At 42.4% G+C, this 24,119-nt stretch overlaps 1 protein-coding gene across 4 annotated transcripts in view; it reads right to left on the bottom strand.

Annotated features, from left to right (window-relative positions):
* Positions 1-24,119, bottom strand: part of LOC117369117 (UDP-glucuronosyltransferase 2A1-like) — a 207,005-nt gene that overhangs the window by 38,467 nt on the left and 144,419 nt on the right. For all 4 annotated transcript variants that reach the window (XM_033963147.1, XM_033963173.1, XM_033963156.1 and 1 more), the window contains 2 exons: positions 10,811-10,959; positions 8,960-9,091 (listed from right to left, as the gene is read on the bottom strand). In XM_033963147.1, the coding sequence (XP_033819038.1) occupies positions 8,960-9,091; positions 10,811-10,959 (281 nt within the window). The remainder of the gene's footprint in view (positions 1-8,959; positions 9,092-10,810; positions 10,960-24,119) is intronic.

Below are 24,119 nucleotides of genomic sequence, written 5' to 3' on the forward strand. Positions count from 1 at the left end.
ATGTTTTATATATGTTACATATGTTTTACCTTTAATAAATTGATTGTTCTCACTGTTGGTTGACTGTGTCCCTTCCCCACTTCTACTTTTGTCGTCATTATGTTGCTGGTGTCATTTTGTTTGCCCTCCCTACAAAATATGCCGGTTGGGTCTGGGTTGCCACCCCCTCCCCCCAGTCTTTGTAAAACAAACAAGTCTAGACCCCTGGCCTCTTCTACCACCCTGATTTCCCTTCTGATCCCATAAAATAACATAAACATAAGAACATAAGAACTGCCATCTCCGGATCAGACCTTTGGTCCATCAAGTCCGGCGATCCGCGCACGCGGAGGCCCTGCCAGGTGTACCCTGGCGTAATTTATAGTCCATCATATCTTTATATGCCTCTCTTAAGGAGATATGCATCTAGTTTGCTCTTGAAGCCTAGGACGGTCGATTCCGCAATAATCTCCTCTGGGAGGGCATTCCAGGCGTCAACCACTCTCTGAGTGAAGCAGAACTTCCTGACATTAGTCCTGAACCTGTCCCCCCTTAGCTTCATTTCATGTCCTCTAGTCCGTGTCAAATTGGACAATGTAAATAATCTTCTCTGCTCTATTTTGTCGATTCCTTTCAGTATTTTGAAGTCTCGATCATATCCCCACGCAGTCTCCTTTTCTCTAGGGAGAACAATCCTAGTGTTATAAGTCTATCCTCGTATTCCAGTTTCTCCATACCCTTCACCAGTTTTGTTGCTCGTCTCTGCACCCTCTCCAGCAGTTTTATATCCTTCTTTAGGTAGGGAGACCAATGTTGGACGCAGTATTCCAAGTGTGGTCTGACCATTGCCCTATAAAGCGGCATTATAACTTTCTCCGATCTACTCGAGATTCCTTTCTTTATCATGCCCAACATTCTATTTGCCTTCTTTGCCGCTGCCGCGCATTGTGCCGACGGCTTCAAGGTCCTATCTATCAGTACACCCAGGTCCTTTTCTTGTTCACTCTTCCCCAGAGTTGCACCTGACATTGTATACTCGTATTCCTTATTCTTATTGCCTAAATGCATTACCTTGCATTTCTCCACATTGAACTTCATCTGCCATTTCTCCGCCCATGTTTCTAACCTGCTACAGCCTGGCATCCAGTGTTGGTCCGACAGAGCTCTTGATTACACTGGCTAAACTAAAGATAGCTAGTGTAGGTGGCAGAGCGTTGCATGGGGCAGGGTTTGTGTTATGAATGAAGTTCTAAAGATATGATTTGTGTAGATAAGATAGAAACTTACGATGACACTACACACACGGAATGAATCTTGCCTATAGACATGAAATAAATGTTGCTGAGAAAAAGGTGCCATATCATGGAGTAATTCAGCTACAAAATATGATGTTTCTAGCGCAGTGTTTCCAAAAGAATCTGCTCGTGCTGCATCATGACATTAAGGAGGAAACAGCACTTTGTACCATGCTGCATCATATTGAACCTCGGTGTACCATGTCACTATATGAGTCAATATGCTGGATGACACCATGGTACGAGGTAGCTAAACTGCACTAAGATGGACCACACAACTCCATGCTTTAATCCAGAGTTTCTCAGCTCGGTCCTAGAGTACCCCTTTGCCAGTCAGGTTTTTAAGATATTCACAATGAATATTCATGAAAGAAATTTGCATATAATGGAGGCAGTGTATGCAAATCAAGTTTATTCAAATTCAATGTGGATATCCTGAAAACTTGACTGGCAAGGGGTACTCCAGGACCGAATTGAGAAACACTGCTTTAATGCATGGCAGCATGCTGCATCCCAGGACTTTTTTTTCCAGTCAGTACGCACACCAGCATCTTTTTTCCTTGCCTATCCACCCCACTACATTTTTGCCCTCCCAGTTTGTTTTGACTATTGGTACATCAGCCAGCCTCAAAGCTGTAACCCGAATTCAGAGGCAGCCACCTTCCAGATAGAACTGTTCTGTGTCATGTGGCTGTGTACACTGTAAGGATTGGAAAAAAAAAGTCTTGGTTACCCCAACCTCCAAGGTTGGCTCTACATGAATACTGGGCACCTTTTTTCCTTAAAAAAAAAAAAGCACTGCTGGATCCTACTACAACTTCTTGCATTACACTGGTGTTTGGGTAACACCTCACTGCAGCATGCCATGCGATGCATAGCTTGGTTCTAATCCACAGTGCTCCTCACCACAACTCACTGTTATGGCAGGCAACACCATACTGATTCACACTTCTTTCACTTTTGTGACAGACGCCACCAATGCACTGAGCAGCCTTTCCAAAGCTTTGATGTGTGCAGCAGATATAAAAGGCAAACAGCAAAAATATTATTATCTCTAGTGAATGATTCTGACTGGACATTCTCTTGCTTTTATTGGATGAATTTCCTTTAAGTGCTGCTTAGGACTTACTTGAAGTCTGTAATGTTCTGTGATGGTGCTAGTCAGTAGAGAGTGGCATGAGAATGGCTACTGCAGTAGTACTGTGGTTACCACAGTAATTACTACGGTAAAGGGGAGACCCTAAAAAAAAACTGGGAATACCGAGGTAATGATAGACTGTTCCTCTGTAGTGCCATGAGAATGGGGACCATTATTGCGGCATTCCCACAGTATGGGGAAGCCCTCCCCGGGTCCCCATGCATACCAACTCAGCTCCCTCAGTCTTTCCTCTCTCTTCAAGTTGAACGGGTCTGCGGCAGCAGCAGCAATTCCCACAGGCTGCCTGCCTTTGAAATGGAAGCTTCCACTCTGCCGCAAACTTCCTGTTTCGGGGCAAAGGGGAAGCTTCCATTTCAAAGGCAGGCAGCATGTGGGAATCGCTGTTGCCTTCGTGGATCCATTCAACTTTGATAGAGGCAGAATTGTGGGAAATGAGCTGGTGCATTCCCTCTGCAGCCTCCTGAAAGAGAGAGGTATCCATGGGGGGGGCGGGGAGAGATAAATGCTACACCCGATTGAGGGGAAGGAGGGGTAAGGAAGAAAACTGAAAAATTGGGGGAGGTATAAGGAAGACTAAGGAAGTGAGAAGAGAGAGTGCTAGACTATGGGGAGAGAGAAGGAAAGGAGAGGGATGGGATGGGTTGGGGGAAGGGGGCAGAGATGAAAAGGAAGGAGACAGAGATGCCAGATTATGGGGTGGGGTGAGGTACGAAGTAAGTAAAGAAAGGAGAGGAGAGAGATGCCAGAGCATAGGAGAGAGGAGATGAAGACAGAGAGAAGAGAGAGAAAAATGGAGCGAAGGGTGAAGCTGGAATGAACCATGTAAAATGGAGACAGGGGGTACAGGCTGAATGGAGGGGGACAGGGAAGGGGATGGAAGGAAGAAGGGAAGAGGGCAGACAGTTTATGGAAGGGGCATAGAAACAGGGCCGATGCCTTATCATGCCTTCCATAATTTCCTACCTGAGCAGCTTATATACATTCACACTTTTTGTCCTGTTTATCTGTCACAGCTAGATTGTAAACTCTCTTGAGCAGAGACTGAAAGCTAATTGAAAAATGTATTAGTCCAATAAAATGATATTATATTATTTTCCACTTTTTGATTTATTTCTATTTGTTAATTTGTAAAGTGGTAACTGTTATTCATCAGTTTTTTCAAATTTACATCTATCTTGATATTTTGCACAGTATTAGGGGACATAAAGACATAGAAACATAATGGCAGATAAAGGCCAAATGGCCCATCTAGTCTGCCCATAAAATAAGCTGTGAAAGTACCATGGGGGAGGGATTGTGTGGATTTCAACCTCGTCGGGAAGATGGAAGAAATGCCTTGAACCACTGAGCCACATGCGTCACTGTTTTTATTTCTGTGGTGTTGCAGTGTATGCAGAGTCTGGCTTCTTGGCAGTTCAGTTTAATTTTTGTCTACAAATTTCTATTTTTAGTTTGTGATTATTTATTCCATTCTGGGCGAGGGTGTGTTTGTGTTGCGTGTGAAAAAGACATGGTTTTCTGCTAGCATTGACTGTGCGTTGACTTTATTTTTATTAGAGTCATTTAACAGGGTTACATGAGGAGATTGGTGGTGTATTACAAAGGAGATTGGTGTATTAGGCTTGACTAGAGTAGCATAAAATCTTCCTTTCTGCTTTGAGTGGGGAGATATAGGGAAGAAAATTAAGACTGTGGGGACGGTGAGGGGACAAAGATGAGAAATGAGGGGATGGGGTTACAAAGTACACTTCAATGCAGGGTTGGGGTAGGAACGGGAAAAAATCTTTTGTTGTGGGGAGGGAATGGGGCGAATTAAAAAAAAAAAGAGAGAGAGAGAGAGAGATCAAGTGTAGGCAGCCTGAGAGGAGAGCTGAGGGGAAGGAGGCAAGGAATGAAAAAGTACTGAGTGAAGGATGGGAATGAGAAAGGAGACAGGGAAAGAAATATAGGGTTGGAAAGAGGATAAAGTGTATTTAGAGATAGGGATGGAGTGAGCAGAGAAAAAGGTCTGGTGGGAGAAAGGGAAAGAAAGAGAATAGTGAAGAGGAGAAGTAGAGAAGCAAGAGGGGAAAAAAGTAAATAAGAAAATGGGTACATTCAGGCAGGGCATGGTGGTGCAGGCCTACAAGGGGGGGGCAGACCTTCAGGGATGGTGGCACAGGCCTTCAGGGGGGGACAGGCAGGCCTTCAGGGGTGGGGGGCAGGCATTCAGGGGGGTACCTGGTGTAGAATTACACAGAGGGAGGGAGGGAGGGAGGTTCAAAGAGACGTGCACATGCCAGATTTGGGGGGGGAAGAAATAATAGATCTAAAAACAGAGGAAAGGGAGAGAGATGGTGGACAATGGTATTTAGGGAGAGAAGGAACAGAAAGGGAGAGAAGTTAGACACAAGGGATGATGTGGAGGGGGGATAGAGATACTGGATAGGAGGATAGTTGGGAAAAGAAAGGGAGAGATGGTAGACCCTGGGGTAGTGGGGAAGGAAGGAGAGATGCTGGATGAAAGAGTAGTTGAGAAAAGGTGGATTTGTGGATGGAGATGAAAAAAAGGAAAGATGCCAGACCTCCGGCGGAGGGAAGGGAAACGGAAGGGGAGGACAGAGAAGGGAGATGGATGGTTAGCACGGAGAAAGAAGAAAGAAGGAGACCCTGGCAAGCAAGTTATCAGAAGACAACCAGAGCCTGGGACTGACAAGATTTGAATAATGACCAGACAACACAAGGTAGAAAAAAATAATTTTATTTTATGTTTTGTGATTGCAATAGGTCATATTTGAAATGTGTATCCTGTCAGAGCTGGTGATAGACCGCAAACGTGAGCTAGGATTTAACAGAGAGAGAAAAAGTCTTTTTTGTTTGTTTATTTTGTTTACACCACAGTGCCAGTGTGGTTAGGAGAAGGCAAAGGGGGTGAAGAGGCTATAAAATAAACCCACCAGGATGTTTGGAAAAAAACACCCAATTGGGCAGGAAAATCGAATCGAATCAAAAAATCGATTCAATGGGCTGAATCAAATCGAATTTTTTTTCCTGAATCGGGCAGCATTAATGAAGAGCATTCAGCATGCTGGCTTGTGCTACAAACCGAAGGAACTGTACAGTTTCGGAGGTGAAGAAACAGTGGTGCATATCCCCCAATACTGAACAAAATATAAAGATAGCAGATGTAAATTTGATAAGAGAAATAACAAATCCCTTTACAAATTAACAAATAAAAATAAAACTAAAACAAAAAATGGAAAATAAGATAATACTATTTTATTGAACTAATACATTTTTAAATTAGCTTTCAGAGATCAAACCCTCTTTCCTTAGGTCAGTAAAGTATTATAGTATCCTGTCCTGACCTCAGGAAGGAGAATTTGGTCTCTAAAAGTTAGTCAAAAATGTATTAAAATTAGTCCAATAAAACAATCGCTGTATTTGCATTTTCTATTTATCAACACAGCTGCAATATTACTTTATCCTATAGCAAAAAAATTAAAAAATATACATTTTTTTCTACCTTTTTGTCGTCTTGATGTTCAGCTGAATTATGTGTTTGGGTCTTCCCATTTGCACTAGCATTCTCCATAGTTTATTGTAATCCACACAGTGAAAAGCTTTGATGTAGTTGATGAAGCAAAGGTATAGGGGGTTTTGGTATTATTTGCTCTTCTCCAATATTCATCTAATATTGGACTAGGACTCGAGCACAAGTTGATGGCACCTAACAACTTTTGTCTCCCAGTTTCTGCTTTCCTCATCTTGTCATTTTCTTCCTTCCATCCACTGTCTGCACCTTCCAGAAACTGTCTGCCAACCTCCTTCCATCTTTCCATTTCTCCTCCTGCCCTCACCCTGGCCCCTTGGTGTAGCATCCATCTTCTTCCCTCTGTTCCTCTCATGGTCTGGCATCTCTCTCCTTCCATCTTTCCTTCCTTCCCCCTCTCTTCTCATTTCCTCCACTCAGATCTGATATTTCTGTCTCCTTCCCTCTTTCTCCCCATGCTCTGGCATCTCCTCTATTTTCTGCATCTGTCTAAATTAAATTCTCTCTTACTATTCAGTCCTCAGTTTCCCTTTTTTTTTACTGTATCTACCCATAGATTGTCACCCCTTTCCTTCACCTCTCCACTATCTCACTAACTCTCTTCTTCCCCCATCCAGTATATGCCCTTTTTCTTTATCCCCTCCTTCCATCTAGAATGTGTTCTTTCTCCATTTCCATTCAGCATTTGCTCTCTCTCCTCTGAACTGATATCTGTCTGTCCCCTTCTCTGTCTCTCCCCATTTCCATCATCTGCCTCTTCTCTCTCTCCCTCTACCCCAGGCCCATCTCCCTCCCTTCCCTTCACCTTTGCGGGTCACCACTCACCTATGTTTCTGCTTTTTTTTTTTCAAATGGGGACAAGTAAGATCAGAAATACCCCCCTAAGAGCAGCAATGCCCCATCCTTCCGGCATCAACGGCACTTAATAGTGCAGAGAGCAGCTGCCCTACCATCTCCTCTCACAACGCCTTTTTTTTTTTAATGGCTAAGGCCCCCCCCCGGGCAGTTAAGATCGGCTATGGGTCCCCCCCCCACACTTAAGATCGGCTATAGCTGTGAGGGCCTACTACCTGACTATAAAGAAACCTCAAGGGGAATCTACTGCTGTTGAAGATTCGAAAGAAAATTTGGACATGAATTTATCTTCATTTCTAGAAAGCTCCTTTGAGGTGATAATTGATAGAACTACTTTGTTGCTTACATTGGCTTTGTAAAGTGATAGGGAATATATTCTTCATTTGTATTTCCGACACATTAATGACAAGTTTTTGGGCTCTAATGTTAGAATTTTTCCAGATTTGGTTCAGAAAACCCAGAATTGCAGGAAGGAATTCTTGGCCTTGAGGCCAAGAGTCCTAGCTCTTGGGGCTACTTTTTTGGTTAAATTTCCAGCAAAATGTTATATTACCTATCAGAGTAAGAATTTTCTTTTTTTTGAGCCCAAACAGCTTTTAGATTTTATTGGACCAAAAGAAAGAAAGGTTGGAATCTCAGTCCAATGATAAATGACCTACCATCCGGTTGTAGTTTGGGTTACCTATTACCGTTACTCTAGTATAGAATTCTATTTCCAATTGATGAAAATTTCCTTTCTTGATCTCTGTAATTGTGGACTAAATATTAGTTAATGTTTTTCATTACATTTGATTGTATAATTAGGTGATTTCTTTTCTCTGTTTGTTTCCGATCTTTATCAAGTTATGTATACTTGACTTAAATTTAAAAGGCTATAAATAAAACAAAAAAAATCGGCTATGGCCCCTCCCCCACTTAAGATCAGCTACGCCCCCCCCCTCCGGCATCAATGGCACTTATAAGATCATCATCGGGCTCCCCGGTATCAGCAACAAGTAAGATGGGCAATGCAGTGCTCAGCCCAAAGCTTCCCTCTGACGCAGCTTCCTGTTTCCGCCTGGGCAGTTCGTGTCAGAGGGAAGCTTTGTGTTGAACACTGCATTGCCGATCTTACTTGTTGCTGATACCGTAGAGCCCGTTGCTGATCTTATAAGTGCCGTTGATGCCAGAGGGAGGGGGGAAGTAGCTGATCTTAAGTAGGGGGGGGGCCCATAGCCGATCTTAAGTGGGGGGAGGCCCGTAGCTGATCTTAACTGCCTGGGGGGGGGGGGCTAGCCGTTTCAAAAAAAAAAAAAAAGGCGAGGTGAAGGGAGACAGTAGGGCAGCTGCTCTCTGTCCTACTTCAGCGGGCCCCCCCTGAAATTTTGGGCCCTAGGCAAGTGCCTCCTGAGCCTATTCATTAATCTGGCCCTGCACGTGTGTATGCAAGGGCCTTAACATGCTCAATCATGGTATTTTTGAATATGCATTAAGAGCCTGATTCTCAAAACGGCATCCCGATTATAGGCAGTGGTAGGTGTCCTATCGCTTTCTAACAGACCATCAAGACACAAGTTTTATTTTGTTTTTAAAATGAAAATCAATGATACATACTATGTAAGCATCCGACTTACGCCTACAGAAGTGGCCATAGACATCCATATATTTAGTATACATTTTTGTGTGGATTATTTTTTTTCGCTTAATGGATTGTTTCTCCTTAGGTGTTAAATGAAAAGGGTAGGTTGGTTGTAGAGGTAGGTTATAGGGATAGGAGTAGAGGTAGGTTATAGAAATAGTCAGGGACCACTGCTCAGGCAATAGGCCTGATAGGCCGCCGCGGGAGCAGACCGCTGGGCGAGATGGACCTCTGGTCTGCCTCAGCGGAGGCAACTTCTTATGTTCTTATGTGTCAATATTGCTGAGACAATATGATTACTTCTAAGATCACACTTTTCATATATATTTTTAAAATTATTTTTAATGTAATTTTAAAGGTTTTGATTGTTTTATACCTTTTTTATGTATTAAAATAGTATCTGGATCTATACTGGATGGATGCTTTCAAGTAAGATCCTAGGCAGGGCTCAGCCTGATTCCAGGGTATTCTACCATCCTTGAAAACATTCTATGCCATACACAAAAAAAGAAAAAACTGACCTTTTGTGGAATCTTGCTCAAAGCAGTTGCAATGATGTTCGCCTTTTCAACAGTTAGGTTTTTGACCATTGAACCCAAGGAAAACACTACAATGCCATGCTCACCCGAGGTCTGGACAAATTTCTCCATGTCCTGTAAGTCAGCAAAAATAACTTACTGAGAAAGTGTTGCATTTTGATTGTGATTGTATTTAGTTTATTATATATTACACATTAATTCTTCTCAATCCTTGATTCATCTTTTATCATTTTCAACTTTTTCTTCATCTAAGATTCAAGATATGTTTATATTAAGATTTCCTTCCGTCAGGGTTGTGCAATGTAGGAGTCAATTCAATTCTACGTTTATTTTCCATGTGATTTCTGTCTAGGATAGTTTACCTCAATTTGTTAGGATAGAAATGTGATACTTGATCTTTTGAAGGAAACTGAAAACTTTTTTATTTGATATATTTTACTCTGTTTGTTGATTCTATATACTGTATTTTATATTAAGATATTTTAAATCTCCATACAGTTCTATATAGACATTCTTGTAACTTGTCTTGAACCTTGAACAGGAACCAGTGTGATAGATAATTTGCAGATTAGATTCCCATTCTGCCAAAATTCTTGAAGCCCTCAAATGGAAGACTTTGTGGTGATATTTGGTCTGCAGTAGTGTAGTGAGGGAGGGGTGGGGTAGAGGGGTGGATCGCCCTGAGTGCCGTCTTAGCAGGGGTGCCAGGACCTCTCCATCTCTCTGCCTACCCACCTCTTCAAAAATCTTTGGAAGCAGCGAGCAGCATCTCCTAGTTGCTGCTCGTGCCTGCTTCAGCTCTCCTTCTGATGTCAATTCCTGGTCATGGGACCAAGAAGTGACATCAGAGGGAGAGTTGAGGGCTGCTTGCTGACATGGAAGATTTTGAAGGGGGAGTGGTGACGGTTTGTAATGGGGAAGAGATATGTAGGTGTGTGTGTGAGCAACAGGGGACATAGCACAGTAATACCTGGTGCCACCACACCAAGCGCCTCCTTCCCTTGGTACGCCGTTGTTGGTCTGGAACATTTCTTCAACTACTGTAGGAAAAGATAGGTTGGTTTTGGGGGGATTGTACTTGGCTATGGGGTCCTTTTACTAAGCTGTTGCAAAATGTAGCCGTAGTGTGCCCTTATATAGGTCTTTCCCGCGTATTAAGACCATTTTTACTTAAACCGTAAAAATAGTCTTTTTGTATTTTTTTTTTATTAATGGCCATGCATTAATGTTACCATTAACACATTACCATCCAAAAAATTTATCACGTGAGCATATATTGCTACACAGTATGTAGGCCATAAGGGCTCACATGATATCCTTGCGCTAAACAATTTGAACATGGTAATGGAAATGCGCTGACTGGTTAATACAGGAATGCCCATGCTCCACCCATGACAGGGCCCCCCTCTGCCCTCCCCCCCCAAATAAATATTTTTTAGCACATGGTTAACATGCTCACATTTTGGAGTGCAAATCCTGTGGTACTCCATTTGTAGCTGTGCTATATGTACTTTAGTGCCTAAAATAGCTTAGTAAAAGGACCCCTATGCTCTTTATTGATCGATTATTGAGAGCTTCTATACCGCTACTAATAACTGAGGAGTCAATTCAGAGCTGTCTACATGAGCTTCTCCAAAGGTGTTATAATTAGCTTCTGTAGAGATGTTACCATAAGGAGATGTGAGTTGTTATAATACATGGACTCTATACTGGACTCAGAGCTCTGTGGTGGAGATTTGTTTTTCTGGTTACCTCTGAACTTTGCAGAATAGAGGCTGTCTCAGAGAAGAAAAAAAAAAGAGCTGTGAGAACAGCATGTCTTCTAAAGTTTACCTCTGGCAGAGGTTTTGCTGGTTGGCAATGAAGACCTCCAACAAACTCAAAATTGGGTAGGAAAGGTCGAGGGTATTCAAAGTCCCAGTATGTTCTGATCAACCAAATCTCAGCCTTGCCCATGATTTCACATAATGTTGTAGGTTTCCCTGTAAAAAAAAAATAAACATAAGAGAGGGAGGAATTAACTGTAGAGGTCATGGATAGGTTTCCTGCCATGGAAGAGCCTAAAAAAATATGCTCTTCTGTGAAATTATAGTAACCTAGTAACATAGTAAATGACAGCAGATAAGACCTGTGTGATCCATCCAGTCTGCCCAACAATCACATTGATTTTCAAGGCAACATAATTATTCATTTTACTTGCTAAGTTTCAGTATAAGATGTCCCCCCTGAGATAGGTAAGAACTGTACTCAGATGAATTACGGTACTTATAAATTGCTCTTAATCCTTTTTGCTGCATATGGGATGGAGACCGTAGAAGTCTGACTAGCATTGGCTACACCACCTCACACTGCCCCATGGCTGGATTTGCTGTCACAGCTAACTCCAGCCCCACCCGATCTGTTTTGCCATATATGGGACACAGACCGTAGATGTCCATCCAGCATCATCTTCCTTCCCCGCTGCTGGGCCTCTATTTAAGCCCCACTCCTGCGCATCCTAAATGAAGATATAGTTTTTGATCTGTTGAGTTTTGTTTCAAGTTTTGTCTACTGATTTTTTTTTTTCTACTACTACTATTAATTATTTCTAGAGCACTATCAAATGTACACATACACTATACAGAGTCACAAAGGAGACAGTCCCTGCTCGAACGAGCTTGCAATCTAATGCTATCTCACGCTCAGCTTTTGGCTTCAACAACTGGTTTTTAGGCTTGTCTAGGATTTGTCCATATCGAATAGTTATCCTAGGTGCTCTTGGTATGGATACTGTGCTGGATAATTATAGAACCCAATTATTGAAAAATCCTGTAATGATAACTATTAAATCAATACTATATAATTGGAAAGATTTTTCAAAACTGGATTACAATAGCTGGTGGAATGTGGTGTGTTTATCTGTTAAATATGAGAAAATATTTGCAGTTAAGTGTGGCAAATTGGGAAAATTCAAGAAAATTTGGGAGTCTTTACATAAACATGTTGATTAATGTGTGTATTATGATGTTAGATTGTATGATATTATTGCAATGACACAGGACTAACTCATTATATTGGTTTTGTTTTATTGTGTTGTATTACTCTTTAAAATTTTAATAAATTGTTTTATGAATAATTTCTAGTATCTTGTTTGCATTTTTGGCTGCTGCCACACATTGGGTGGAAGGTTTTAGCACATTGTCTACAATGACACCAAGATCTCATCACTTTGCATTTGTCCAAATAAAATTTCAACTGCTATTAGGATGTCCAACCTTTCAATTTCCTAAGGACTGCCTTCAATTTTTCAAAGTCTGCATGTGTTGTAACAACTTTGAACAGTTTACATAGTAACATAGTAAATAATGGTAAAGACCTGAATGGTCCATCCAGTCTGCCCATAAGTTATACTAATTAAAAAAATACATGATTAAATTATCTCTTCTTTGATATTTCTGGGCCGTAGACTGTAAAGTCTGGTATTGTCCTAGGTTCCAAATGCTGAAGTTGCCATCCGAGCTCACTCCAGCCTATCCAACCATCCTGTTGTTTGCAGGACATCTACCGTAAAGTCTGGCCAAAACATCCTCCTGTTCCATACTAGTAGAGTTCACATTGATGCACACCCCAGCCCATCCTGCACTGAATCACCATATATGGAACACAGACCATGCAGGTCTGCCCAATACTGGCCTTAGTTCTTTAATTTACATCCTTCATTTACTAATTAGAGATTCTCTTATTTTTATCCCAATCTTTTTTGAATTCCATCACCATGATCCTCTCCACCACTTCCCTAGGGAGGGCATTCCAGGCATCTACCACCCTCTCCGTGAATAAGAATTTCCTAGCATTGCTCCTAAGTCTTCCTCCTCATCATAGGCAGTGGAATGCATTTTTGTTTGGAGGGGGGCCCTAAAAGCTTTGCCACAGACCTGCCCAAACTCCGCCCCTGACTCCACCCTCATAATTATAATACTAATTGTAATGCAATTTCTTCCATCCATTTTTCATTTACACACAATATAATCTTATTTCCGGTAATACATAATGGTAACCACAAAATTAAAAAAACACAAAGCACACTGTACATAGAGAAAAAGTTAATTATCATTTACATTCGGGTTTTTTTTGGACTGCCTGCAGAATCTGTTGCTAAATCGTCACAAGGCCACAATATTACACTTACGCAAGCAGAATGGAATATATTTTGGTCTAAAATCAATAGACCTCTCCTGTCAGCAAGCCTGTCACAATTCCCGTTTTTTCTTATGTGGAAAGCTATTTGGACTCCTCATAGGATGAAAAAAATGAATCTCATTAAAGAGGATCTCTGTTGGCACTGCTCCTTCTCTCAAGGAACATTATCACATATGATCTTCTCTTGCTCCAAAATTCAACCTTTTTGGAACAAAATCTGGTCCATCATTAAAGTTATCTCGGATTGTACAAGTGATGTTTCCTTTGAAATCATCATTATGCGATCCTTGCATCCCTGTTTTGATAAATGCTCATGTGATCTGAAAATTATTGACATTATCTTAGTTGGTATCCAACAAGTTTTACAAAACTGGAAATCTGCTTCCCTACTAGGCTATATATTTTGGTGGAACTCACTATGCTTATACAAGAGATATGAGCAGTTTATTTTTGAAAATCTTTATCCTCTCTCATCCGGAACAAGCCACAGTATATGGTCTCCCATTGACTCATACATGAAGGATGCTCAAGTAACCTTCTGACAGCTTTTTAATATGGACATATTACATCTATGACATGTTTTGTGTATATAAGAACATAAGAATAGCCTTACTGGTCAGACCAATGGTTCATCAAGCCCAGTAGCCCATTCTCACGGTGGCCAATCCAGATCACTAGTACTTGGCCAAAACCCAAAGAGTAGCAATATTTCATGCTACCGATACAGGGCAAGCAAGTATATGTATTTTATTGCTAACCATCCTGATATTTGTTACTTATTATTACTAAAAATTCAATAAAAAAATATTGAACTAAAAAAACCACCCAGAAGTGAACCACCAAAAGTTTTTGTTAAAACCTAAAAGAATAAAACACCCTGGCAAACATAAACCACATCAATATCAGTAAGATAGGCTGTTGGAGGATGACTAGAGGTGTCCTACACAAACTAGGAAGCACTAAAACCAAAAGAAAAGAGAAAAACATATATAAAACAAACTCAAAAAGCTTTCTTTTTTGATCAACTTTTCTAATGAATCAAAGTGCCTCCTTTTCAATTCATTTTATTGTATACAAGGAGGGATGTGTTTGGTGTAGTATGTGTTTGTCAGAGGTGTTAATAGTCTGAATGTGTGTTTTACTTTTGCTGCTTTGTTTTTTTTCAGAGATTAGAGAAGAGCGGATGTGGTCCCTCTTCACAAAAGTGGTCACTGAGATGAAGCAGGAAACTATAGACCAATAAGCCTCACTTCAGTTATTGGAAAGATAATGGAAGTGTTGCTGAAGGAAAGGATAGTGAATATCCTAGGTTCTTTGACTGGGAGACCAGAGAATTGAATTGAGTACATGTGCTAGATGTAATTTACTTAGATTTCAGCAAAGTCTTTGATACAGTTCTACATAGAAAGCTCTTGAATAAACTTGACAGGCTGAAGTTAGGACCCAAAGTGGTGAACTGGATTAGAAACTGGTTGACAGAGTGTGGTAGCTAATGGAATTCACTTGGAGGAAGGAAAGGTGAGTACTGGAGTGTCTCAGGGATCAATGCTGGGGCCAATTCTGTTCAATATATTTGTAAGTGACATTACAGAAGGGTTAGAAGGTAAGGGTTTGCCCTTTTGTGGATGATACCAAGGTTTGTAACAGAGTAGACACCCCAGAAGGAATGGAAAACATGAAAAAAGTTCTTCAAAACTTAGAAGAATGGTTTAATGTTTGGCAACTAAAATTCAATGCAAAGAAGTATAGAGGCATTTTGGGAGTAGAAATCTGAGGGAGCCATATGTGCTAGGAGGTGAGAGGCTGATATGCATGGAAAGGGAGAGAGATCTTGGGGTGATAGTGTCTGAGGATCTGAAGGCAACGAAACAGTGTGACAAGGCGGAGGCTGTAGCCATAAGGATACTGGGCTGTATATAGAGAGAGGTGTAACAAGCAAAAGAAAGGAAGTGTTGATGCCCCTGTATTGCTGAGGCCCCACTTGGAGTATTGTGTTCAGTTTTGGAAGTCATATCTGAATAAGGATGTAAAAAGACTTGAAGTGGTCCAGAAGAAGGCGACGAAAATGATATGAAGCTTGCGCCAAAAAACATACGAGAAGAGACTGGAAGACCTCAATATGTATACCTAGAGGAGAGGAGGGACAGTAGAGATATGATACAGATATCTAAATACTTGAAAGGAATTAATATAGAAACAAATCTTTTCCAGAGAAGGGAAAATGGTAAAACTAGAGGGCATGAATTGAGGTTCCAGGGTGGTAGACTTAGGAGTAATGTTAGGAAATCCCTGTCCTTCATGACCTCTAGAAGTAATACATTAACATATGGGTTGGATATTTGCTGAGTCACTCATACAGTAAGTACAGCTAAACCAATACCCACAATGCCCATACCTAGAAATGGAGGCTGCCAAAGTTGACTTCTCTAGTGCAGTTATTGAGAAAAAATTTTTCTGCTTAATGTGGAGGTGCTAAAGTCAATTACATCTTCAAATTTAATTTTATCAGCTGCTTCGTGAAGTGAATTTTCTATGTCATAAAGATTTTTAATAATGGTGTCAATACAACCAATGCATAGACTAAACAATGTAAAACAATCGAGCGTGGACATTGCCAGGCAGACAGTTGCACATAGGACGTCAGCGTGCTGGATTAAAACACAATTTTAAAGCGCTCTGAGGGAGTGTGTGGGGGGAACCCCACCACTTTACTTAGAACAGTTGGCGCTCCCATTGTGGGAGTGGGGGGGGGGGAATCCCCATTAATGAGGAAACTAATTTTTCCCTAAAAAAAGAGGATAAAAGGCTGTTTCCTCTATAATAGGGGGCTCCCCCCAACACCCCACCCAACAGGAGTGCCAACTTTATTTAGAACTGTTCTAAATAAAGTGTGTGTGTGTGTGTGGAGGGGGGGTGTTCCTCTCACCCCCTCAGAGCACTTTAAAATTGTGTTTTAATCCAGTTTGCTGATGTTCTGTGCGTAATTGTCTGCCCGGCAATGTCCATGCATGATTGTCTCACGTGGTTATGACTCATTGCCATACAACCATTCAACCCAATACTGAAATGTAATTATACATTCACAGGTAGCCATTGAATAAATATTTTCACTATCTATATATTTAAAAAAAAACCAACTTCTGGGCCGGATATTCAAAGTGATTTAGCCACTGACTGGTTAAATGGGTTTAGGACAGTGTATCACGGCCAATTCTCCTCCCTGCCCTCCCAATCACAGTGTATCCCTCCCAGTTGTGTGTGTGGTGATGTCCTTCCCCACGATCTCCTCCCAGTCCCCATCCTCAGCCTCACCAGTGCTGGAGGTATCGCTGCAGTGGGATGGCCTCCTCTGCGCCCTCCCCTCTGAACTCTGTCTTCCCCTGAAAGAGAAAATGGCCTTCCTCCCTGCTCTCTGCACTCTGATGACCAGCAGCTCAAATCCCACGATGAACTCTGCAGGACAGGGCCAAAGATGGATGACGACTGCAGTGGGATGGGATGATTCACCACGGCCGTTTCATCACAGCTGAGAAGAAATATCCGGCGATTAACTGGCTGCAATGAATCGTCCCATTCTGAGTTAAATTGCTTGGTCAGGGCTATATGTTAATATTCAGTATCACTTAACTGGTTAAGTGCCATTGAATATCACAGTTAATACTGAACTCAAAGCCTTCTATGTCGGGGGTGTTCTGGGGTGGAATCTGCTCTTGGCTGCTTAAGAGCTATTATTCAGCCCTTAAGCGGCCAGGTTTAGCACATAAATGGGACCACATACCAATCTGTCCTCTTTTTATGCAGTAACCCATGGCCAAACCAGCTTTAAATAACTGTATATTCAAAGCCCAGACAGGTCCCAGCTTTCAATATCTAGAAATAATGCCATTGGCGGTAAGCAAAGTGCTCATCGCCTGACAGCTGATTATTGACCCCTATATGGCTAGTACATGGCCAAAAATCTGACTGAATGTCCCAATACTATCCATATAATATGATGCTAGGTTTGAGGCAGAGTGAGTGTGGGCTTTAAAGTTACCTATATGAGTTCAAGCTTCAATTATTTATGGACTAGATAGCTTATCTATTTAATTTACATGGTTTACTTGAATAGAAACACCAAATATATTGTGACAGGGAAGCCCCTGTCACATGGAAAAACCCTGCTCTAAACCCCTCAATCCCTAAAGCTAAGCCAGTTCAGCAGCCAGAGAATAGGGTTTTAGGCAAAGCAAAACAAGCAGGGTTAAAACAAAAGCGCCATCCACCAGGAAACCCAGTAGGGAGGGCTCCCAAACCACAGTCTAATTGCCATTATTCCTTTCCCAAGCGCAGAGAAGTTTCCCTGCAAAACCAAGCTGTGAAACAGAGAATCAGCCCAGAAGGGGGTGGGGCTACACTGGGGAAACTGCAAGCATGTAAGGCTTCAGACCTGAAGCAGAAGGGAAATAAATTAATCCCAGCTGAGGCTGGAAGAGAGATTCGAGCCCAGCCCACAGCTCCAGGCTGGACATTCCCTCCACAGAGACAGAGAGGCAGCTCTTTGCCACCCAGAGAAGGACAAACAGAAATTCCCCAAGCAGCTAAGTACTGGGACCTTGCAGAGGGTTTTGTAAGGGAAAGGCAAAGTAATGCTGGGGATGCTCTTCTAACTACCCTGAAGGGGGAGGGGAATGTGAAAACATAAATGCAGAAAGCAAGGACATAGCTGAGTATGATTCTGATACCAGTAGTATGGGCTGGGAGAGCCATGCTAATATCCCAGAATATAATTTGCCAGAAGAAGGCATGAAGTTGTAATGAAACTGCTCACCAGCAAGCACTTCACTTTGCAAGTGTTTCTCTAGCCAGAATAGTAAATGAGCTAGGAACGTGTATGTACTGGGGGGAGGGCTACAGAGTGCTGATAAGAAACAGGGCTGGATTTTCCTATAGGCTAACTAGGCTTCAGCCTAGGGTCTCAAGATCCGTGTCACATTTTTTTATAAAGGTTAGTACCAATAACAACATATTTCATTTAACATATTGATATATATCACAGTAATGATGTATTTTATTATCTCTCATGTAATTTACAAACTTAAAAATTGGAGGTAAAAGGGCCTCATAAGTGGAATAGCCTAGGGCCTCTTTTCATCTAAATCCGGCCCTGGACCCAGCACAAGTGCTAGGGGAATTAGTCAATCCCTTGAACAAACTTTTAAACTGCTGTGCAGAAGCAAGGGGTGCTTGGTAACTTGGGTGGGACACAGCACAACTTTATGCATAGGAAGGATTATTTTGTTTCCACCCCCCACTGCTTAGGCAGAACGGGAAAAGTCCCCAAGAGAGAAAAGCAGTGAAAGCTGAGAAGCCAAAAGTCAATGAAAACTGTTTTGGTTTATTGTTTGGACTGGCTAGGATATACCAGGCATTGCCTTAAGAGAGGGGAGTAAGCTGGCGAGCGCTCCCTGAAAGGGAACCTAGATGCCTGCGGGTAGGGGTCCCAACAGAGACCATCATATTATTTGGACATTAGTATTGGAGGCAAATGAAGCCTGGTGGCAATGAACTTTGAAATGAAACACAATAGAAACATAGAAACATAGAAATAGACGGCAGATAAGGGCCACGGCCCATCAAGTCTGCCCACTCTAATGACCCTCCCTATTTATCTTTGCGGATAGATCCCACATGTCTATCCCATCTGGCCTTAAAATCTGGCACGCTGCTGGCCTCAATAACCTGGAGTGGAAGACTATTCCAGCGATCAACTACCCTTTCAGTGAGATTATTGCGGAATCGACTGTCCTAGGCTTCAAGAGCAAACTAGATGCATATCTCCTTAAGAGAGGCATATAAGGATATGGTGGACTATAAATTACGACAGGTGTACACCTGGCAGGGCCTCCGCGTGTGCGGATCGCCGGACTTGATGGACCGAAGGTCTGATCCGGAGATGGCAGTTCTTATGTTCTTATGAAGAAGAACTTCCTAGTGTCACCGTGCAGTTTCCCGCCCCTGATTTTCCACGGATGCCCCCTTGTTGTCGCGGGACCCTTGAAAAAGAAGATATCTTCCTCCACCTCGATGCGGCCCGTGAGATACTTGAATGTCTCGATCATATCTCCCCTCTCTCTACGTTCCTCGAGTGAGTAGAGCTGCAACTTCCCTAACCGCTCCTCGTATGGGAGCTCCTTTAGTTTATTTAAAATTTGATAAAAACGCTTTACAATATATTTCAAAGCGTTGTATAATTAAAATCAAAAATAAATAATGGGCAAATATAAGGGCAGACAATACAAGGACAGACATACTAAGGTGGGAAGGAGGAATAAAACAAAGGGAAGAAATGAATGCATGCTTTACCCAGGTGGCAGTGAAGACTGAACTGCAGGGAAATTATCACTGGATCTAAGTCTGATATATTTTTTTTTTTTGGGGGGGAGGGGGGTTGTGGACAGATAAAGTATAAACTTTATTTTGAACTGAATCCAGAAAAATTTTGTGTTTTTCTTTTCACCAAACAAATCAAAGGCGCCAAAAATCTTGCCTGCGGTCCAAGACGGGTCTTTCGCTTGCTGAGAGCCGAGCCCGGACACAATATATATTCATTTAAGTGCTCATACTGTATACTGTATATGGTTGTCTTGATGACTATTGACCCCATTAAAAATACATACGTATTTATATTATCTACCTCTAAGACTTTTATATAGTATAAAAGTCATGCAGGGTGATTCTGTAGAATTATGCTACATATGTGTGTGTGTCTTTACTGGCGCTAAGGAGGGGAGGCAAGCTTTTACCACTCCTTGATTTACTATGGGAGTCAGCAACAGATAGATTTTGAGCCCACCGGGACAGATATGAAAAATGCTTGAGTACCTAATTGTAAACCACTTAGATAACCTTGATAAGTGGTATATAAATACATAATTTTAAAATTATTATTATTACATATTTTATATGATAATGGAATATAAGGGTGGGTGGGGTGGGAAAAGGGAAGGGATATGTTTTTATATAATATATCAATGATTGTTTGTAAGTGATGTAGTTAATGTTAATTTGAATGAATATATTTAACACTTAATGTAATTTTGAAAATGAATAAAGAATATAAAAAAAAATAAAAATTTTTTTAAAAAAAAAACATGCAGTTTAACAGGCTCTCAGGTCGCTGGTTCCTATGGTCAGTGAATAGCACTGCTTAAGAGCCATTTCACAAACAGTGTTATTTCAGCAGTCAAAGAGCGTCGGGCCTCAAAGTCGCAGCCCAATGTTTCCAGGCTGGAGTTTAAAAGTGCCACAGTGCTGTCCACTCAACCATGATCACCCTTCCTACTCCCATCTCAACCTCCATCCCCTAAGGATACCCTTAGGCAGAAACATGACCCCCTAACCAGTAGTAGTGTGAAACTATAGTTAGGGGCGCCATTTTGGAGATGACAGGGGCAGAAATGACTGCAGATCACTCCAGCCCAAGGACCACTGGACCACCAGGGATAGTGGGCACCTGATGATACAGGGGTGACCTTTGGGTGTGAGGGGTATGATGAAGGGTGGTGATGTAATCATAGGGGTAGGGGACTGTAATCTGGGGGTGTGATCGAGGTGGGTATATGGCACCATGGCCCCTTTAAACTCCAACCTGGGAGCAATGTGATGCAGCTTAGAAGCCCGATGCTACCTGCATGATAGCTCAGGTGCCCTCAGATATGTGGGAGGCTATGGATGCTTATGGTGTACATTTCATTATGTAATATTTTGAGTACTGTCCTGATGGATGCTGACTCTATGTTGGCTTTGTATTGGATCTTGACAGAACTTTAATAAACATTATTTGAATGCAAAGAAAGAAAACAAAGAAAACAAAAAAAACAAAACACCCCACAACATCCCAGCTTCTAGTTGGGGTTACTTTATTGTCATTTTATGTCTGTGATTTGATTTGTAGTGTGCTCCTGGTATTCAACACAAGTTGCAGTATGTTTTTTACATAGTATTGAGCTGCTTTACATGAATTTGCATATTTTGCATCTCGTTACATAAATATTTCTGTGTTAGGGGAAGACAACCTGCATTAGTACTGCTGTGTTGGTTGTTTCATCAGGTTTGTATTCTACAAAGAGAGCTATATTTATCTCCCTCTTGTTTATGTTGCTACAGTTGCAACCTGAATCAGGTCATCTCCCAGAGGCTGACACATTTCTGGTTTTGTTTCTGGATGTCTTTCTTTCCTGTATAAACTAGAACTCTTAAGCCATGCATAGAGTGAGGAAAATCCAGAACTGGATTGGCCTCTTAGGATCAACTTAGGTCAGGGGTCAACCCTCGCATAATGGTCACAACTAAGTAAGACAGACTCTATAAAATGAATTCAAGTGCCTCACAGAGGTGGTGAAGATATGCAGTAGTGCTTCCCGATTCAGGGAAAAAAAATCTCTATTCGATTCAGCCTATTGAATCAATTTTTAGATTCGATTCGATTTTCCTGCCCAATTGGGTGTTTTTGGGTTTTTGTTTTTTCAAACATCCTGGTGGGTTTATTTAACAGCCTCTTCACCCCCCTTTGCCTTCTCCTACACACTGGTCCTGTGGTGTAAACAAAATAAACAAACAAAAAATACTTTTCCTCTCTCTGTTAAATCCTAGCTCATGTTCGCGGTTCAACACCAGCTCTGGAAGGATACACATTTCAAATCTGACATATTGTAATCACAAAACAGAAAATAATGTAAAATTATTTTTTCTACCTTTTCTTGTCTGGTTATTTTTCAGATCATGTTGGTCTGGTTGTCTTCTGATCAGGCTCTCCTTCTTTCTCCGTGCTAACCATCCATCTTCCATTTCTGTCCTCCCCTTCTGTTTCCCTTTCGTCCCCCAGAGGTTTGGCATCTTTCTTTTTTTTTCATCTCCATCCCCCCGCAGCTGCAGCAATGGACCCCACCATCCCCAGATCCACCATCTCTCCTTTTCTCAACTACCCTTTCATCCAGCAACTCTCTTCTGTGTCCCTGTCCCTATTCTCCTCTCCAGTACTGTCCCCCTTGTGTCCCTGTTTCTATGCTCCCTCCATGCCCAGCATCTTATTTCTCCCCATATACAGCTTTTTCTTTCTCACTTCTTTACCTCTTGTATCCCCTTCCCCAGGTACAGGGGAAGGAGATACAAGAGGTATCTCCTACTATCTCTCCTGCCATCCTGCGCCCTGCCCACCTACTTTGGAGCAATATCTGTCCCTCTTGTACCCTTCCCCTTGTGGTCTTGCATTTCTTCTCCCTCTCTCCTTTAGTCCAACACCTCTCCTTTGCTTTCCTCCCCCTCTTTTTGGTTTGGTCTCTCTCTTCCCTTCACCCCAGGTCTGGCATCTCCCCTCCCCTCTCTTACTCCTTCCTCCTCCTCGCTCTACACAGGCCTGCCTCCACATCGCGAAGGAACTCTTCCTCCTCTTCCCTCTGCACAGGCCTGTCTCCCTGCCATGAAGGTCTGCTCTCCGCCGCAAAGACCTGCTCCCCCCGCAAAGGTCTGCCCCCCTGCCGTGAAGGCACTCTTCGGCCTGCTCCCTGCCGCGAAGACCTGCTCCCCTCACAAGCCTGTATCTTCCCCCAGCTTCCCCACTCTTACCTTTAGACTAACACGGCAGCCTGCAGGATCGCTAGTGCTATAGCGATCCCTGCAGCTGCCCCTCGTCCTCAGCGGCACGTTCTCTCTGCCACGATCCTGTCCCTGACGTCAGAGCAGGGGCAGGATGTAGCTGAGGACTACGGGCAACTGCAGGGATCGCTATTACACCAACAAGCCTGCAGGCTGCTGTATTAGTCTTAAGAAGGTAAGAGCGGGGAAGCTAGGGGAGGCCTTTCTGACTGACTCTCCCCCCTCAAGCAGGAGCGGCAGCGGACAGCCAGCAAGAGGCAGCACTGCATTTCCTGCTTTAGGAAGGCACGGGGGAAAGGTCAGTCATTGAATCGGGAGGCTGATTTTTTTTTTTTTTTTTTTTTTAATTGAATCGATTCGATTCGAATTGGGTAGCACTAGTAGGCAGCATGGTCTAATGGGAACTAGGGTCAAAAGTGATATAAGTATTTAGAAAGGTATGGTGCAGCCAGAGGAAATCTACTTTTCTATTGCTTCAGTGTAATCCTTTCTGTATCTGTGATCTAACATCCACCCACTAACATACAGAAATATTTTAGGAAAATCATGTCTTCAACTATCGCTGCCTTGACATATAACGTGTGTACCTGAATGCTGCTCACTCTGAACACTTGGATTTGCAAAAGGCCAGTCATAAATCTAAAATCCAAAACTGAGCCCCTTTTTCTAATGCTGGTTTTAAATGAAGACTTACCTAATACCCTGCTGTAATAGGAGTCCCATTCCTTCCAAGCCAAGAACTGCAACAGGTCATGGGTAAGGTAGAGGAGAAGGTTTTCGGTTCTCTCCAGGAAGTTCATCTTTTCCTGTAGTTCTGAGGTAGCAGCTGGTACAAAGGAAGGAGGAGCAGGCAGTTGTCCACACAGCCTCTCAAACACGAAACCTGTGGAAAACCTCAGGCTGTAGACGAAAGGCACTTTGAGTATTACAGCCAGCAGCTCCCCGCATGGAAGGACAGGATCTGAGAGGAGAACATCAAACTTGGACAGCTGAAGTTTACTCAGCAGTTTTTGGTTTCTCACCGCCCCATCACAGATCTGCTTGTGCAGGGAGGTGACGCCCCTCGAGAGGCTCTTCATGGTCCTGTAGATCTGCCAGAATGAGACCTGATACCTCTCATAGATCCAGAACCTTAAAAATCTCTCCCACTTGGATTGTAGCTCCTCTGAAGTCAACCTGATCGCCACCGTCTCAAAATGCAAGCCCAGGCTTGAGTTTGTGCTGACAGAGAGGGATGCAGAATGCACGAGCACTGTGACAGCATGGCCTCTGGCCACCATCTCCTCTATCAGGAACCTCAAACTGAACCAGTGACTATACTCAGCAG

This window comes from Geotrypetes seraphini, chromosome 1, assembly GCF_902459505.1.
Source record: "Geotrypetes seraphini chromosome 1, aGeoSer1.1, whole genome shotgun sequence".
NCBI classification, from domain to species: Eukaryota; Metazoa; Chordata; class Amphibia; order Gymnophiona; family Dermophiidae; genus Geotrypetes; species Geotrypetes seraphini.